The 19,161-nt window shown below is 44.3% G+C and overlaps 1 protein-coding gene across 2 annotated transcripts in view; it reads right to left on the bottom strand.

The window, feature by feature from the left end:
* Positions 1-1,875: 1,875 nt before the first annotated feature.
* plce1 (phospholipase C, epsilon 1) overlaps positions 1,876-19,161 on the bottom strand; it is a 75,664-nt gene continuing 58,378 nt past the window's right edge. For both annotated transcript variants that reach the window (XM_069155576.1, XM_069155577.1), the window contains 24 exons: positions 18,824-18,983; positions 18,582-18,704; positions 17,498-17,634; positions 17,170-17,408; positions 16,927-16,988; positions 16,542-16,707; positions 16,323-16,430; positions 15,848-15,964; positions 14,741-14,899; positions 14,264-14,399; positions 14,008-14,049; positions 10,868-10,986; positions 10,444-10,561; positions 8,698-8,835; positions 7,638-7,931; positions 6,465-6,628; positions 5,564-5,825; positions 5,269-5,387; positions 4,922-5,050; positions 4,642-4,839; positions 4,228-4,434; positions 3,796-4,008; positions 2,725-2,930; positions 1,876-1,961 (listed from right to left, as the gene is read on the bottom strand). In XM_069155576.1, coding sequence (XP_069011677.1) covers positions 2,769-2,930; positions 3,796-4,008; positions 4,228-4,434; positions 4,642-4,839; positions 4,922-5,050; positions 5,269-5,387; positions 5,564-5,825; positions 6,465-6,628; positions 7,638-7,931; positions 8,698-8,835; positions 10,444-10,561; positions 10,868-10,986; positions 14,008-14,049; positions 14,264-14,399; positions 14,741-14,899; positions 15,848-15,964; positions 16,323-16,430; positions 16,542-16,707; positions 16,927-16,988; positions 17,170-17,408; positions 17,498-17,634; positions 18,582-18,704; positions 18,824-18,983 — 3,572 coding nt within the window. In that variant the 3' untranslated portion in view covers positions 1,876-1,961; positions 2,725-2,768. The remainder of the gene's footprint in view (positions 1,962-2,724; positions 2,931-3,795; positions 4,009-4,227; positions 4,435-4,641; positions 4,840-4,921; positions 5,051-5,268; positions 5,388-5,563; positions 5,826-6,464; positions 6,629-7,637; positions 7,932-8,697; positions 8,836-10,443; positions 10,562-10,867; positions 10,987-14,007; positions 14,050-14,263; positions 14,400-14,740; positions 14,900-15,847; positions 15,965-16,322; positions 16,431-16,541; positions 16,708-16,926; positions 16,989-17,169; positions 17,409-17,497; positions 17,635-18,581; positions 18,705-18,823; positions 18,984-19,161) is intronic.

Here is a 19,161-nt window from a genome sequence, read left to right as displayed (position 1 = left end):
CAACAATGAAGACAAACAGCAAGAGGAAAATAAAATGTGCAAAAATTGCTGTTTGAGGAAGACCAGGCTGTTTTTCCAAAGTACCCGGGTGGTAAAATCATCGTTGCTCCATCCAAATAAAGGAAACAATTGAATTCTTAACTTCATCTCTTCTTACACTACTATTGAGTAGTAAAACTCGGGAGTCCAATGTCTGCTAAGATTTGTGCTCTTCTCGTCGGCCACTCGTGTTCAGACGGTGTGCAATTGATTTCGGCCCAGAATGCGTCTTCAATTTCTTTCAGATTTCGTAACGGCACCGATGCTCTGATATTACATCGGCACTCCTATCAAAAAAAAAAAAAAATGTTTCCTGCCCTTTTCGACTTTTATGAATGAAAATACCATAACATGTATTTGTTGAACGTGTTGATTGACTGGTTTTCTCGTCCAGGCGAGACGCCAGACCCGGTTCCCGGTGGACGGCGACGACGGCACTGAGACGCTCTGCGGAACGACGCGGATCGTCCCCCGCAGGCGGCGGCCACGAGCCGGCCTAAAGTTAAGAGGCGGCGTTGCGACATTTTGAGGCAAACGTTAAGAGCGACTGGTCGAACCTCCGTGACGGGAAGTTGCTCCGCGGTTGCCTTAAAATGCTGCGTTTGCGCCGTCACCTTCAGGGCGGAGGCGGCGGCGGCTGGGGGGGGGGGGGGGTCGTCTCACTTTCTGGCGAGCGGTCGCACCCGCTGCACCGCCCCCGAAATGTGCCCTTACAGTACTGTGAACCCGGAACAGTGAGAAAAGAACAAAACAAGCCAGCTTGTTAGCCTCCTTCAAAATGCCCTCAACCCAAAAGAGCCCCATACCTGAGACAGAGCGAGCAACAGCGTTTCACGCTCTCGGCCCTCGTACTCGTCTACGCCTCTCCTTCCATTTTTTTGTGTGTTTTTTTCTCTCCTTGGCAGATCTCCCTCCAGCCGCTCGGTGCTTTCTCAGCGTGGCGCCAGCAAAGGGAGTCATTTTATTGGTTTGCTTTGAACCGACCGTGCTACTTACACAGCCCACTCAAAAGTCTCTCGAGGAGTCATTTTTGGACTGTCTTTTGAAACACAGAAGGGATAATAAACACTCTAAATAATTTGTGTCTCGTTATATGTAACACACCCAAAGGCCGGTTAGCAGCCCTTCTACTTTAAAACATTTTTTTTTTGTCGAATTTCCTAGAGATTAAAACCAAATACTGGCCCATCAAAGCTAACTGATACCTCTTCATCCTTTGAACGTGAATCAGGGAAATGTTTCTTCTCTCTTTCTCTTTATTAGAAACAGAAAGAATACTGTTCTGCTATTTCACGTCCCCGGGGACTTCAATAAAAACACAGCTGCCGCTGATCCTCTGTGGAGCCAAACTGTTACCAATAAACCAAGAGGAGCTGGAGCCACCTGACCACGCGACCATCGCCGCTCTGAAGTTGACGCTGGGTGGGCTTTTTAAATCTCCCGCTCGTCATTCGGCCAGGCGAACGGGCTGAACACCTGTCGCCGGACCCGCCGACTCGGGCCGCGATTGAATTCTGTCCCCTCGCTCGGAACGGCGAACAACAAGGCAGGACCGGGCTCCTTCGGGACGTCCGCAGGGGCGCATCCAAGAATTCCACCGTTCGTCAGAGCCCGAGTGGAACACCTCGCCGCTCGTGGGGGGAAAAAGGGGAATCCTCTCCAAGTTTAGACGCAGTCGGTGTCTCGCGCTCTCTCCGGATCTCATTTGTGGATCTTCCAGTTCCTGAGGAGGTGGAGCTTCCGGAATGGGGGGTTCAGAGAAGAGGTGGGGAGGCGGGCGGGTTGGAGTTGCCCCCTAAAGGAGGAGGAGGAGGAGGAAGAGGAGGAGGAGGAGGAGGAAGAGGAGGCGGCGGCTTGAAGTAACCTTCCTGCCTCCACCCTGCCCTCTGTCACCCGCACCTTCAGACCTGCAGCTGCAAACCCTGCAGAACACAAATCCTTCATTTTCCTTTCGTTTCGACTTCCGATTACAAAAGGCGAGTTTTAATAAAGACGAGGCGACGACCTGACGCACTGAAAACACGACAAAGCGCTCACTAATAACACTGCAAAGCGAGACCACCCCGTTACGTGTGAAAAACGGCAGCTATTTAAATATTAGGATGTATGGGCGGGGGGGGGGTTGTTGTTGTTGAAAAGAGTGATGAAAATAATTCACGATAGCAGACTTTGAAGTAAATTGCAAACGTCGCCACGAAGACGGGTCGTCGCACACGGGCTGACGCGCTCCCGTCACATCTCTCTCTGCCTGCTTAACATCGAGTCATTTTGCCCCACCGGCACTTTTGCTGCACGGCTTTGCCTCGTCAAAGCTCTCGTTATATCTTCTTTTCTTTTGTTTTTTTTCATTTGAAGCTCGCGTATAAAGGTGATGATTACAGAATTCTTTTGTAGCTGAAAAATGGCGCTAAACTGCCATTTAGCCTAAAGTGACCCGCTTTCGTGGTAAAGTCTGTAATTAGGATTCATTTACTTCAAAGTCCTTTTCACTTATTTTCCTCCTTTTTCCCCCCGATGACCAGACGTCTATGAAAATCCCAGAACACCCTATTAGCCCGTCATTATCCCCGGCCTTCGGCCACCCCCTCCTGAAGTACGACGGTCCACGTTGAATTCTTAATGAAAGGCACCGGTGCCCTTTTTTTCTTTTCTAAATGTTAAAGGGTTAGAGACAGCATACGGTACCTCTGTTGCCTTTCCATGCACAGAGAGCAGACAGAGTGTGAGCCTCACTCCTGGAGCTCTGTCAGAGCCACGCAGCATGCAGCTCGATCATCCTTACTCTGGGCAGGGCCGTCCACGCCGCTGCCGGTCGTCATGCTGCGGCTGCGGCTGGTCAACTTCTTGAGCTCGCTGGCAAAGGAAATGACTTTCTTTTTGTCCTCTCGCACCTGGAAGCAGAAACAGATTCACGTCATCCAAATGCCCACGCACCACAAGATATGTGCCGGTAGGGTTGAAGTCGATTCCTTCTTCCTCATTATTCTACAGGCGGATCACAGGCTGAGCAAATGTACTCTTGTTACTCCTTCCTTCCTTTTTTTTTTTTTTTGCTGTTTCTGTGTTTTTGTTGTTGTTGTTGTTGTTGTTTTGTTATATCATTTTTTTCCCCCACCAAATAAACAACTTACAAAATCATTTAACCTTTATTTAATGAGGCAGGACATTTTAACAAATTATTTCCAAAGTGTCACAGCAAAATGCCTCGAGTGTAAAAGGATGAGGACTGAATAAAATAAAAACAAAAACACGCAGCGCAAACGCGTAGGAACGATAAGCAGACAAAAAATTAACACTACGTAGAAAAGCGCAAAAGGAAACACAAAACAGCAGCGTGGCACGTAAAAGGTGTTAAAAACAAACAAACAAGGGTTGCAGCGACAGGTTGGAAGATACAAGCCATTATGCATTTTAAATATAGCAGCGAGCGTGCAGCAGGAACATGAATTATTGTGAATGAAGAGCATGTTAAAAAATAGTCACAGAATTAGTGCGAGCGCATACAAAACGGTCTTTTTTTTGCTTTGTGCAACTCGGCGCATTTTGTTTGCACGTAGCGGTGGTCACAGTTCGTGGCGCAATTTCAAATCCACCACAAAACGAAAGGGCAAAGTTCAAAAACATGCTGCAAGAGGGGGATTTCATCCACATAAAATAATATTTTTGTGTAAAATAAATTGTGTAAAATAAATACACTGAAAAACAAAAACTAAAGAGTTTCTAGCACTGGAAATTGATCACAATGTTCAGAGCTACCTGCTCTTTGAGTTTAAGAATGAACTTCCCCGCGCCCCGCCAGCGGTTCTGAGCTTGGTAGACACACTCGTGATCCAGCAGCGCTCGCTGAAGGGGTTTAGTGGTGGAGGACCTCTTAGAGCCAGCGTCCTTGGTCACTTCCTCCATCAAGAAGTAGTCACATGGATTGGGATTGGACAGGATGCTGTAGGAATACTTGGCCTTTGATAGTGTCTGGACGAGAAAAAGAACAACACAGGGAGAACATACTTTAAAGAGGGGCAGAAATCTAAAAATTAAAAAAAAAAAAAAAGAAGAAAAAAAAAACGCAAGCAATTTCTAGAACTAGAACTGGAGAGCAGCGTTCGCTTTGTTTGGTTATATGATGTATTTGGTGATTTTCCCTTTTAGTTACAGTCACTGGGAGTTCAAATAAAAGCTCCCCAGACTCACCTGCTGTATGATGTCCTGAGCGGTGCTGTAGCGTGGGGCCTTGATCACAGTGTGAGGCTGTTCCGGGGAAACTTCATGGACCTGGACAAAGAACATATCATCCTCTCCTCCCCCTCCTCCTCCTCCTCCTCCTCCTACTCCTCCTCCTCCGCCTCCCACAGTCATGTCCTCCTCTCCCTCCAGCTCCGGGTGTTTCTCGTTTAAGTTCTGTAACAATAAAACCACAGACTTGACAGTAAGTAGGTAGATTGTATCCCGAGCGACAAACGCGACGCTCACTTGTACGAGACAACCACAAGGGGGCGCCGCAGTCTACATGACCAAAGGCCTGGCAGGTAACGATTCATGACGATACCAATATCCACCCCGAGGTCTTTCGAATGTTGGTTGTGAATGAAATGAGTCTCCGTGTACCTCCTCTCTCGTTTTAAGGCAGATCCTCCCCACATATCCGTCCTCACTGCTCCAGCCGTGGACCAGCCGCACCACCTCCTCCTCGGGTGCGAGACATCGATGCTGAGCACAGCGCTTCACGTCGCTGCGCTCCTTCAACAGAGGACCCTTCTCCTCGCACAGGAAGTGCTCGGACACGTGTCCCGCTGCCGCCACAACCTGCGGAGAGGAGAGGTGACGCTGGAAGCGCGTACGACACGCGACGATACGACGAAGCCTCTCGGGAGATAAATATACTGACCGTGTCCAGCAGCTGTTTGGCGGTGGTCTGCTCCGTAACACAGAAAACCGTGAAGGGCTCAGGACCGGGAGCTCCGTGCACCGTCACCCTGTGCTGCCGGGACGCGTGTTTCTCCTCCGAGCTGAAAAGCTGCGTAGGAAGGAGGAGAGGCGGCAGCGCGTTGTTATGACATTCACGCTTTATGAGACGGTTTCTCTCGCTAGCTCCTCAGAGGGAAGGATCAACGAAAGTGAGCCGAATTCAAATTTAGGTTCACAGCAATAAGCGTGTGTTTCATCGAGACGGTGCTGAAGTGCAGTTAACTGACCGAAACGTAGTCTGAACACCAGACATGCACCAAGTCTCACCAAAGATGAGGGAGTAGCTCCCCCTGTAGGACCTTCTTCTGTCCTGCGGCTGTAGATAAACAAGCTGGACACTTCAAGTGGCTCATTATGCTGAGTCCTTAACTGGACATGCCTGTAACCTGAAACACATTTTGACAATACATTATCCATCACTACCGAATACTGTCGTCCCGAAAGTGCGTAAGGTCGACACTTCTGGAGAGAGAGAGAGTTTGGGTTATCGGTTTCATTATTGCTGTATCTACACAGGCTAAATCCTTCCTTTTATCAGCTGCTCAGTATCTGGAAGTCCTACCTGGTTTGAGGGCTTGAAGAGGCAGAGTCCTCTGAGCGGTGGTCTGGGAACTGTTGTTCTCCACCACGGCGAATCGCAGGAAACACATGTCTTCAAAGTGCACGGTGAACTGAAAGTGCTCGCTCCACATGGGGTTGAGGGTGTTGCGGTGGATGGGTTTGGTGCGGAAGTGGCAGCTGTCGATGGGCATGCCCAAAACATCCACCTCAATGCAGGGGCTGCCGGCGGTGTTCCCGGGACAAATGTTCTGACCGGACACAATCTGAGGGGACAAAGAAGGGAAGAGGCGCGATATGACGAGTGAGCGTGAAAAATCAATATCACGTCGCGTATCAAGAGCACTTTCAGTTGGCCCGATTAAAACCCAGTTGGCATTGAGAGGCACCGGGACTTTAGCTTCTCTAGAAACACTGCGAATGTACTGCCAAATGTACATTTAAACAAGCTGCTGACAGACTACCTGAAGCAGCAGAGAACCTCAGTTTAAGGTAATATATTTATAAATGAAATGACTTACTTTATTAAAATACTATGTATTTGAGATATTTACATATAGCATTTTTTTAGTCTTCTCTCTGTGGTTCCTTTTCATAGAATGAAGGAAGAACTGCATTGATCTGGTGCCCAAACATGGTGCCCACGTCCAAAAAAAGCGTCATCACAGAAGCAAATTAAAGAGTCATTAAACGGTAGTTACTGTACGGTTTGAGATCCTTTACCAAAGATATCGATTATGTATCTCTCTTGAAGTGACGGTAAAAAAAAAAAAGAAAAAAAGAGGAGGGCGGGAAAATGCACAAATACTCAGGAAGGAGTGAAGATGAAAATGCGGAGAGAAACCAAATGAGGACGAAGCGACCGTTGTGATCAACGTCCCACTCTGCTCAGTATCTGAACTCACCGTGAGGGAATAGACAGCGGGGCTTATTTTCTCCACGTCCCTCTCCATCGGACAGAACTGCTGATAAAGTGGACAGCTCCGGTCCCATAACACTGCCGGCTTCAGCACATAGCCACAGCCACCGTTGGCCTCAAACAACGCCGTGTTCAAGTGCATGGGGAGGTCTGGGGAGAAGAGGAAGGGAAAAGGGAAAAAGGGTTTTGAAGTGATATCATGAACAAGAATTCTTTTTTTTGAAGCACAAATGTGAAAACCTCAACTTGTAGCAACGCTCCTCAAGAGCTTTACTAAAATAAGTATCAAAGACAATCATCTATATTGGATATTATTAACCGCAGTCATTTTTCCCCGTTTGATCCATTTCAATATATTTTGGATGTTAACTGGTGCAAATCAAACACATGAAAAGAGTATCCGATAAAGAAAACCTGCACGTCTGAGTGCATTTACTGGGTGAACTTTAATTCCGAAGGGAGAAAAATGATTTAAGAAGCAGAGGAAGACAGAAAAAAACATGAAAAAAAAGTGGGAGTGAGACAAAGATTAATGGAGAAAGAAGGAGGAGATATGTTTAAATGTAATATGCCTCTTACAGAAAAAAAAAAAAACAACTTCATCTGCAGAGTCCAGACAGCAAACTCTGACAACAGGTAGAAAGACAACCGAGAAACAAGATGAAAAACAGTACAAGACACAGAAGACCAAAAGAGAGAGAAACAAGTAGACAGAATTAGGAAGACATTTAGAGAAAAGGGAAGGAAAGAGGAGTACCCAGTACCAACAATTTCTTAAAAAGTACTAGATAAGATATGATTTCATCTGTCACTTTTTATAAATATAACACAACCGAATATAATCTAAAATTGCCGTTTCTGTTTCTATCTGAAAAAAATGACGGCAGCTGGAACTGGAGCCTTTCAGACAATTTCAAGGCCGTACAAAGTTGTAAAAAGCGAAGCTTCATCATGTGGAACTGAGTAGAGCGCATTTGTCATTTCCCCCCCCTTTTTTTTACTTTTTTTTTTTCCACTGGCAACCATTTGGGACTAAGTGATATTTCTTAAAAGAAAGTATTGCTTGTGAGAGCCCAATTCCTAACAAGTGCTGTCGGAGTGAGATGTGATGTTCCCTCGCTTATGAAGGGAGAAAAGCCGCTCTGTACGCCGTCCTCACCGTCGGTCTGATAATTGAGCGCCACCAGTTGGATTCCGTGCAGCCAGAAGAGCAGCGGGTTGGGGTTCGTGGAGTCGATCCTGGTGGCTGCCGGGTACGTCCGGAGCAGCTGGCACACCGTGTGCTGGATCAGCTTCTGGGAGTAGCGGCGGCACAGGCGCTTGGCGGCGTTCTCGTTGACGGAGGAGATGTGGTAGCACTTGGGCGTTCGGATGATGGCGCTCAGTGAGGTGGGGGGGTTGAGGACGGGAGACGTCTGCTGCTGCTCCTCCCAGCTCAGCCGCTCAGAGCCACCTGGGGGGCAGCACAGAGAGGGAGATAGAGGGAGGGAGGGAGGGAGGGAGGGGGGAGGGAGGGAGAGAGAAGGGGAGAGGGGGAGAGAGGGAGAGAGGGAGAGAGAGAGGGGAAGAGGGAGAGAGGGAGCGGGGAAGAGAGAGAGAGAAAGAGGGAGATGGAGAGAAGGAGAGAGAGGGGAGAGAGGGAGGGAGAGAGATGGAGAGAGAGGGAGAGAGAGGGAGAGAGGGGGAGAAAGAGGGAGAGAGAAGGGGAGAGGGGGGAGAGAGGGAGAGAGGGAGAGAGAGAGAGGGGAAGAGGGAGAGAGAGAGAGGGGAAGAGGGAGAGAGGGAGCGGGGAAGAGGGAGAGAGAAAGAGGGAGATGGAGAGAGGGAGAGAGAGGGGAGAGAGGGAGGGAGAGAGATGGAGAGAGAGGGAGAGAGGGGGAGAGAGGGGGAGAAAGAGGGAGAGAGAGGGGAGAGGGAGCGGGGAGAGAGAGGGAGAGATGGAGAGGGAGAGAGGGAGGGAGAGAGAGAGGGGGGTAGAGAGAGAGAGAGGTGTACATTAGGGGAAGTGCATAACAAACATTCTTAATACTGTGACTCCTTCATGTGGGTGGACAAGAAATGATCCTAACCTATGATATCACATTTCTCTTTAGTCTGTATCGCACTATGCCAGCTCCTTTCTTGGTTTCCTTCCATTGCACCCGTGCATCAATGTGCATTTGTTTACACTCATTCAGATACTCTCCTACTAATAATCAGCACCCATCGGTCCTGCCCACCTTTCCCGGGAGTGCGGCCCTGGGGCGCGACCTCCCCTGTTGAGCTGCAGCGAGAGGGAGCGGTGCCAAATATGGACTTCCTGCTCTTTCCGCGGTCCTTCCCTCTACCAGAGCCGGCCGGCGACAGCGTGGACAGGCCTGAGTTCCCACACAAAGGAAGCAGACAGAAGAGAAAGGTCAATAATACCACACAGGCAGACAGAAGAATGATCACATCAGTGTTTTTCTCCCTCCTCAGTCGAAAAATTCAAAAAAAAAAATCATTTTCTCCAGCTGCAGTCACTTTCTATCATGAAGAACTAGCTGTGCCTCTCAGGCAGCACTCCAAGTACATTTGTCTCCAAAACTAAGCTGATTTGTTTTTTCAATTTATACCATTACAATCAGAGCGCCGTGTTATTTTTTGCTAAATAAGAAGTCTCTATTCGTCCTGTATTTCCGATATTTTTTCCAGACAGCCTGTTGTTCTGTAAAGGAACTTTTTAGATTATGCCAGAAATTTGAAGGTAGACACGTGGCCAAGAAAAAAAAATCATACTTCATTTTTTCCCAAAGAACTTGTTTGTTAATGGTAATAAAAACCAATGCCATTACATTATTGTCTATTAATTACAACACTCTGCATATGTATATATTTGAATATTAATAATCTATTTCTAATTTTGGCAACAATTCTCCTGTCTCCTTTCTTAAAAACATTTGATATGAGAAATGTCACTTGTATTTTCTGAAAGGCGAGTATTTAAAAAAAACATTTTTAAAAAAAATGTTTGTACACAAGTATTTACACGTAAGCGTGTCTATCTGAAATCACTCCAGACAACATACGACAGAGACCAACCTGCTGTCTGTCTGAAAGGAGCCACTTACCCTGTTTCCTCTTTCTTAGATCTCAGGTCCCATGAAACAGTAAACAAATAAAATACCAGTGGAAACACAGGCGGGTTTATTAGGGCAGATGTCATTTAAAGAAAAGAGGAGATTAAGAGAGAAGAGGACACTTGAGGGAGGACAGAGACGATAAGGGGGAGGGGGATATTTCAGGGTCAAAGAGAAATATTTGAGATAAATGGGGGGGGATGAAGACGGATCCCCATAAAGAGGAAATAAGAGATGTTTTATCGGCGCACAGAAAGCAAAGTCAAATGTTTTGAACTGCTGAACTGAGAGCACTTTCAAGTAAACAGATAGTCCCACTTAAACCACTTTAACTTACAGCAAGGCAATTAAAAGTGGAGGGTGACACGTGAGTAAAGGCTGTAGATTCAATTTGAATTAGAGCACCAGGACACCCCCAAAACATCTTCTTACTGTGGAGTATAAAACAACTCTGCTGTTGTTGTGTTGTTCCGGGAATAACAGCACCGCTACATAACCATATCTTTCCCATAGGGACAAGAGGATTCATCATCTTAGTGGGTGTCCTGTGTGGGATAGGAATGGAGTGTGACACAAGGATATCAAATGTCCCCCAATGCAAAAAAAAAAAAAAAAACCAAAAACATGGGGAAAGGTTTGACCTCTTAAATATAACATGGCAGCGGTTTACGGTGGGACGAGCTAGAAAAAACAAAACAGAAACCAAACTGACAGCATCTCAAAAGTAGAAGATGAAAGAGTGGAAGAAAGATGTCAAGGAAGAATAAATCACAGCAAAACGTCTGTATAAGAAATGTCTGTTCAAACGAGAAGTAAAGGGAGAGAAAGAACTGTCTGAGAGAGAAAGAGAGAGAAAATATTCCCTACCAGGGAATTTCACAGCCTGGCAGTAGATGACAAGGTCAGACAGCTCCTGGGCAATCTGTCGACTCTCCTTCTTGTTCTGAGGAAGGTAGAACTCCTCGCCCAGCTCCATGTCAAACACCTACAGGTGGAGGTGGACATAGGCCATGGGAAACACTCAAATGGGATCAAACTTCGATGCCAGGTTCCTATTCAAATTTCATACTTTAAAAGCATCAGCACATTTAACTTTACTTTTTTTTTCCACTTGATTTCAACATCTTTCGTGAATGTAATCTTTTAGCAAAAAAAAAAGACTTTCAAGCATTGGTTTGAACACTGAAAATACCCACTGGCACCTGTTAGCTTCAATTCCCCCCCCCACCCCCCCCCCCCCCCCCCCCCCATTGTGTTTTCTTCAATTGTAGGCATTAAGTCATTTTAATACCTTTCCTTTGCTCTGTGTAGTGCTGTCAGCCTTCTTCATCCTCTTGGGTATTTCATCGACCGGATGCTCCTCTTTGTCTGCGGAGCTCTTCCCCTCTGGCTTGTCATCCAGGATGTTATCTGTACGGACAAAACAAGCAATTATTGAAAAAAATAAAAATAAAACGCATGATACTTGGGCTTCACACCAAACAAACCACATGTTAACTTGCTCAGTTGCCAACGTACGACACATGCTCAGCAGTTGTTACTTTGACACATCAGGTCAAAAACAAACAGAGATGCCACACAAACTAATTGAACTGGCATAATATGAAACCATCTGGAGCTCATCAATTAAAAGAAAATTGATGCAGTGTTTGTGACATGGCTTAGAAAAGTGAAACCCGGGAGGAGCCGAGTGTGCGTTAACATGAAACCACCTTAAGGGATGCCTGTCAATCAAACAGGTTAACATCCAAAGAAACCCTCGTTGAAGCCCATTTTTCCTCCTTAAGCACCAAATCTGTATCAATAACAAGTTCAGTCAAAGTATATTGGAAGTAATTCCTGCTCACAATCCCCAATCCTTATGTATAGAAGCATAGCAGACCAAATTAGATCCAGTATATTTGAGGCAGAAACTGATCTGCCAAAGATCCATAAATAAAAACTGTGCATCAGAGTTGGCGTCACCAGTAAGATGTACATCATATCAGAAGAGGTCAATTTAGCATCTGGGAATCTACTTCTTGTAAAAACAAACTGACACACAAACTTGGTATTTCAAGTGACAAGCTGAGGTTTTTTTTCTTGTTACTTTCATGAAGTGAAAGTCCGCTCGAATTACCTGCACCTTTTTGTATATTAGCTTCAAGAATTTAAATATTGGCGCTGTTGTTGTTCTGGTAACTTGTATTAGTAAGTTGATGAAAGGAGATGAATGAGACCACAAGCATGTGTTTTGAATGTTTGGAATTTCTACAGAAGATACATTTTCAAACTCTACAGCAGTTCTGCATTTTTTTTCTTTCCAGAGATTAAGTGTTTTTCTTAAAGGACTTTTATTTTGTGAGTCTAGCTCTTCTGCACGGTGTCCAACTCAAGTGGGAAGCAATCTTTACAGGTGGCAACAATTTCACAACAATTTTAAATAAAAGAAAAGGTGTATATTTATCTAGTGAATTAATTCCTGACTCCCTGCAGAGCTCATGAGCATGTTTCTTAAGCAAAGGGCCACAAAAGCACCTCCTTGCAAATATTCAAAGCAACGTCTCTCAACTGTAAACAGGAGCAACAGCAGGGAGTTCTTCCCTTTGCTCCCAATACTCCTCCACATTGATCACAGCCAAAACCACAAAAAAGCAGCACATCAGCTGGAAAACGCAAAAGCTTTTTATCACAGAAAACTTGTTTGATTCTTGACATTTGAAATCTCCCTCTTTGAAAAATGGTTCAGCAACAGAGTTGACCCTGAATGTCATGCTGTAGACAGAAGCCAGAGAAGTGAGTTGGACCAGACTGTGACTGAAGGGAGCTACCATTCAACCGGACACGGCAGCAACTTGGCAGCTTAGTATGGAAGTGTTTGTATTTGCAGCGCCAACAGTCGCTGCGCACTAAACGAAATGGAGACAGCCAGGGTCGAGTATGGGCGACTTAGTCCAGGTGTCTTGGTTGCCTGTTAATATTTACCGTTTAATTATTTGGGTCTTACACGAGGCCTAAGCAGCAAAGCTGAACCAGGCGACGAGCTTTAGATTAAAAGAGATGTTTTTTGAAAGGTCCGTGACCGGTAAGTTCCTCCCGACAGGGACAAGCAGAGTGCAGGGTTTAGGAGGGAGCAGTGCTTGGGACTGGGACCCGGACAGGGTAGTTTCCCCTGGTCTGTTGTTTAGCGCGGGGGCAGCGTAGGGCCTGAGAAACCAGATGGCTTTGTTTTGTTTCCCTGATGAGCCTGCCCGGCCACTGGCGAGGTCACAGACAAATACAGTAAGGAGGGAAGGAGGAAGGGAGGTGATGCGTTTGTGGGAGCAAGACATTTTGCAGACAGTATGATCTTTAAACACAACAGTACGTGAAATTCAAAAAAAAAAAAAAAAAAGTTGCCTGTTATTTTGTTATATATTCTTTCATTACCGCGAATATTTCAAGGACAAACATTCTAGAGGTAGACGGTATGTTTCCATCCTGTCCTCACTGAGCACTGCCTTCATAGCAAAGCAGCCTGTTTCTTAAAAAAAAAAAAAGGACATCGACAACGTAATGTAACACACAAGCAGACACACAAAAACATAACGCACCAAACATGTCCCGAGTTACCGCGGACAGCGGTACCAGGTTACTGATCACGATTCATAGAGGGAATACATTTAAGTAATATTGGATGATGGATGACTGCACTTTAATATTACTTCCACTCACACATGGCACAGGAAATATTGCTGTGGCAAGCTAGGAGGTTGGGATGCTTCATAACATAATCTAAAAAAAAAAAAAGAAAGAAAAAAAAGTGTGCAAACTGTTATTAATTAGGCCAACTGCAAAGCACAGCTTGAGTAGAACCTGTGCTAACACACACGGTTGTCCTTATTTTATTAGCTACGGTGGAGGGTGAGGGTGAATGTGCTGCAACAGGCGTTAGCACAGTGTTAGCACGTTAATCATTTCTCATTCTCGTCACACAACACAACTTCCAGAATTTTTCTTTTTAACAAATAGATTAACTTCAATACTTGTTTTACTGGGTTCCAGATATTATGCAATTCAACATTTTGAATTGCTGGTTACCATGCAGGATAGCTGCAGCGCAGCAGCACATAACCTGGTGTCCACAAAAAGCAGAAAGCTTGCAGCTACGGCAGTAAGCATGAAACGATGCATATCACTGGTGATACTTCTTCATACCAAAATTTCCTCTGTCGATATTCTGCAGTGGTAGACCAGCACAGCAAGTAAATTTGCATCAACAAAACATACTATCCCCGTAAAACCTAACGGCGATTGGGTAGCAATTTGAAGACACTAAAAAGGATTCTATTGAGATGTTGAAACTTTGTCAAGAACAAAAAGAGTCACTGAAAGAACACCGGCTGCCACTGCACAATACAAATCGAGGGAAACAGTGGTACTTAGAGAGGCGCCTCAGAGCTGTACATTTACCTTCAAGGGCATACGAGGCAGTAGAGGCTGTGAGGCCATCAACTAAGTGGAAAACAAGTGAGATAAAATAGGAAAAGAAAGGAATGAGAAAAGTGTCAACATAAAAAAGAGATTTTAAGTGTTAAAAAGGAGAGCGACAGAATACAGAAGTAAACGGACCTTGATTTAAAAGTTACAACACAAGAATCAACATTGACTTGAATTCTTGTGTTAGTTTTGTGTTTCACATCACAACCCCCCGAGCAGTTCTCCTTACCATCTGATAGAGACTCATAGTCATAGTCATACTCGTCTTCTTCTTCTTCCTCTTCCTCATTGGCATGGTTGCTAGGTGAAGTGACCCCCAATGACCCGTTGCTTGCCTGAGCCTGCATGTGAGCCAGCTGATGAGCCTGTGAAAGTTTTAAAATAATGTATAAGGAAAAGATGGCCCTGTGTCCAAAGTATGATTTATACCGAACCATTAACTGCCAATATACAACCACTTATCCACAGAAAATCTACAGAGAGTACTGTATAGCGAAGCATATCGTTTTTTTTCTAGGTGATAATGGTGTGATGGGGTGTACATTAAGGCCATTCATCTATTATTTATGTATGACAGCGGTAAGTATTCAATTGACTAAAGTTGAGTGGAAAGTCCTTTACAGGATAGAGTTTAAAGAATATAAATTATGTACATGTTGATAGATATGAATGTGTATGTGTGGACAGGATGTGTTTTCTTCTTAACCTTCTGTTTCAGAATGTCCACCGGCGCCTGGTGGGCTTTGAGCTTCTTGTTCTTGAGTAGGATCCTCCCACGCAGCTGCAGCGGCGATGGCAGGTGAGGGTCATCGCTGAAGTCGCTTTCGAAAAGAAAGCGTGTCACGAGACGTTCCCCGAACACCGTCTAATGAAAACATATTTGAACATGACAGACGATGTCAGTGGAACCCGGTCCAAGCAACAGGAGGGAAAGAAACAAAAATTGCAGGAGCTGCAAAAAAAAACAACAACAACAAAAAAAACAATCCTCAACTAAAGTAAGTAAAAGTGCTTTCATCAATGCAAAACCACATTACAAATAAACAAGACCCTGGTGATGTAAGCTGGCCAGAGGCACAGAGCTGTCTGAACATAAAAGACTTGTCTTTATCAAGCTAGTCAGGGGTCGGTCTCCCGGGAGGATGAAACGCTGGGAAGTTTCGTTAGATGAAAGCACAATGATATTCCATGATGTATCTGTCGTGCCCAGATATGTGTAGCTTTGAGTATATAGTATAACTTGAAGAAGAAGATGATGAAGAAGAAGAAGAAAGGGACAGTTATAGCCTGAAGATCAGAAAAGGAAGCTTCAGGCTGGAAGTCTGCCAGTTTGAATGCCCAAAGCAGCTGAAAAAATGTGGTCAAGGAAAACAAATGAGTCGAGTTCTGCTCTTGTTCAAAAAGTGCTGTTGTGAGTGCCGCTGCAGAAATGACTTCTACGTGTTAAGTTGAGTATTGGGGTTGTACAAGAAACTGACTGCTTGACGGTGTAGTTGTAAAAAGATTTAAAGCAGGGCACTACTAAAAATAAAAAAAAATTAAAAAAAATAAAATAAAAAAGTGTGGATGCTTAACTAAACCCTTTACTTCAGTTTTTTTGTTGTATTTTTCACGCCTTAAATTTGTGGAGCTCGAGAACATAAACAAAGATGGAGACATTTTCTACTTGTGAGGTTATATATCTTAAATCTTAAACCTTAAATGTTTAAACATTAGTACTAATGGATGTATATTGTGATTGAAAAATGACAAGGTGACTATAAAGAAAATCCTATCTTTGTGAGTCACAAATTCTGATACAGTTGCGTCCTACCTTAAAGATTTCCGCCATCTTGCGTTGCTGTGGAAGGGAGCAGTGGTTCTCTATGGACAGGACGACTGGCATGTCAGAATTGACAAACGCAGACCGGTTAATTGCTTCCACCACATCCTGAAGGATCATGGGAGAGAATAAATTCTTAGAAACAACGCTGCGAGTCAAATACGTGACAATAAAACAAATCAAATTTCCTAACACCCTGAGTTACCGCTTCAAATTAAATACAGGTGTTGTTCCAAAAATCGGGCTAAATGAATCATCTCGTGCGAAAAAAAATTCTGATTGATTTGGTTTTCCGAAGCGAAAGGATTTCTGCCAGCAGTGCAAATTGTGTCTGAAGAAACGGTTCTGCTCTAGAAACTTTCACCAAGTTCATGACACGAGGCAGGGGAGCGAAAACTAAGGAGAGCCCGCGATTGATTATTCTTTTCCTTTATGAATTAAATTACTCATCGTGCGCGTTTCTAACCTTGAAGGGTATCTTAGTGGTGAGTGTGTGTCCGTGGTAAATGACTGGCATGCCATCATCTCCATCCCAACAGTCCAGCTCGACACTCCTACAGCCTTGCAGCAGCACCTAAGCGACCAAGACATTCAATAAATTTGTATCAACTTCAAAGAAACGGAAACAATATCAGCATACTGGGTAAAAAAAAAACAAAAAAACGCAAGTAACCGTCTGGTTTACCTGGCTGTAAAGCTCAACCGAGGACTCTCCTTTGAGCTGGTGCCCAGTCAGATAGGTGTTATGAGAAGACTCGATGTAATAGTAGGACAGAGGGTACTGTAGCTCCTCTGCATTTATCCGAGATTCCTCATTACGAGAAGCAAAGTTCTCCTTGTCCATCAGGAACCTGGTGCGACCGGTAGCATGGTTAGGTAACAAAACATGATGCTTTTGCCCTGACTAGATTTAACAAGCACTCACTACGATGCAAGTCAAAATGCACGATAGAAACATATCATGCAGAAACAACTACTTGTCAAGTTGTTTTGTAATGTTGTCTTTTATATGGGTTATAAATTTGGGATGCGCTTCAATGCCTTTCAAAATATCAGAATTTTTACTATACCTCGCAAAACCTTCAAATGACATCCAACCCATTTGTTTCATGGTTGACGAGGGCTCAAATTTCTGCGAAAGAAAACAATTTGGGAATTTATTAAATGCATAAATCAATACCAGGCAGTTTCTCATTTCTCTCTACTCTTGACAACGATATACATTCCTTTTCTCAGCCATCTATCCATCCACTTCAGTGCCATCCTTGCATTCATTGATCCATTCCAACATCCCTCCAGGTATCAAACTGTACCTGTATAATGCTGAGTATCTCATCGTAGCTCAGGTGCTCTCTCTGACAATTGACTAAAAAGTCATTGAGCTGAGGAATAGCCAATCCCAAGACACCTAACGATGCGTTCTCCACCCCTGTCCCGTTGGTCACAATGCTGGCCGCTGCGATGGCATCCGAGATCTGCTTCTGGTTGTCAGACATCTGCTGCCTCGTCCGGATAAACAGGCCAAGATCAGAACCGTTACGGGTCAGTAAGTCTGAAGAGAGAAGAGGAAGAGATTAAGAGGAAGGACGGAAAAGCACCTGCGTGCACGTATTTCACTGCTGTAACTTTTTGTTGTTTTACCGAGGTCAGGCTGCAGCCCCGTGTCTTTGTCGTCTATCCTGAGGTTGGTGTAAAGAGGAGATGATTCCGGGTTTGAGCGACTGCAGGGGACAGCGAAGTTGTCAAACAGCTCCTTCAGGTCTTTCCTGCTTCGGATACTGTGGACAAAACAACAGAACTGACAAGTTCATTTTAGGATTCTTTTTGAATTTCTAATGCAATCACAGTCTGTATGCACATAAAGTACTGACTTAGATTAGCAGACTAAAGCTTTGTAGATGATCTGTGTTAGTTCCAGTTTTGCAGACATTGCACTTGAACAAAGGATGAAGCTGCACAGTTTGAAATACATTTATTTGCCTCAACGTTTCTTTTGAGAGCCAAATTGGGCCGAAGTCACTTCTCTGTAATCTGAGTTGGATTCATAATTAACAATTCAAAAACCCTTCACATGATGGTTTCATGTAATACAATTCAGCAACCGACTTCATAAAATAAAGGATTTTTGAGACCGATCTACTAAAGCAGTAAAATTGGTGGCTGTAGCTGTGCATGAGCAGGATTTAAAAGGAAACTGCAGCTGATGAGAGGATACACCACAATCTCAGAAATGAGGACGGCTGTTATGGGAATAAACCTTTGCTTATCAAGGCTTTTGTGTCCAGTCGTTTAACAGGAAAAGCTTTTAAACAAAACTATTTATCAAAGAGACAAGAATCCTTAGAAAATGTCCTCAGCCTGATAACCCCAAGAGGCATTTGTTGAATTTGTTTTATCCCACTGTTTTTGGCGGCATTTGATAAGAACATATTATATAACAGGGGGGAGTGAGATGGCAAAAATGCTGAATAGAACATGTACATGTACATGTTCTATTCAGCATTTTGAACTGTGCATATGTAAATGCTCCATGCTACAACTGAACATTGGACCATTACACAAATTAATATTAAAAAACAAGTATTTGATCCAGATTAGCCGGATAAAACAGAAACATTAATCAAACGTCTAAAACTTTGAGTTAAGAAAGCAAAACTGAAACAAAACGAATGTAACAGCACACCAAAAATGTCAAAAAGAAAAAAACATCAATCACATCATTTACCTGAACGACTTGAAAAGCTCCACAAACTCAATGAAGCTCATCGTGCTGTCAGAAATCATGAGATTCTGGAAGCCTTTGAAACAGCCTTTACCTCGGCCGTGCCACGACCTGCTGCTCCAAGCTCTGCAACTCACAAAGAAAAGGAAAATATATTAAACTATATTTTAAAAAAAAGAAGAAAGTTTTAGCTCTCAGTGGGGTCAAACCGGCACAACTCCGCTCTTTTTTTTTTTTCTACATACCCTGGCTGTGACTTGGCAGTCCCTGAAAGGACCGGAGAGGATTGTGGACGGGACTGGCTGGACCCTGCCATGCTGGAGGAAGAGGAGGAGGAAGAAGAAGAGGCTAGTAATCCAGAGCTCCTATTGGATGAGAGGGAGAATGGTCCAGGGAAGCTGTCTTCTATGGAGGCAAAGAACACTTAGAGTAAGTAAACATTACACAAACCTGTACACCACTTTTGGGGTATTAAAATGTTAAGTCCAAACCAACTGAACTGGCCAAGTAACTTCTACATTACACGCAGGCGTAATAATCTAGCTTCACGCTTACTGCTACGGATTTTTGATGCTTTCTGTGA

Source organism: Embiotoca jacksoni, unplaced genomic scaffold, assembly GCF_022577435.1.
Source record: "Embiotoca jacksoni isolate LCO1_2020_lvr unplaced genomic scaffold, fEmbJac1.0.p SCAF_20, whole genome shotgun sequence".
Classification (NCBI taxonomy): Eukaryota; Metazoa; Chordata; class Actinopteri; family Embiotocidae; genus Embiotoca; species Embiotoca jacksoni.
The sequence above is the reverse complement of the archived record's forward strand: the minus strand, read 5'-3'. Positions and strand labels throughout refer to the sequence as shown.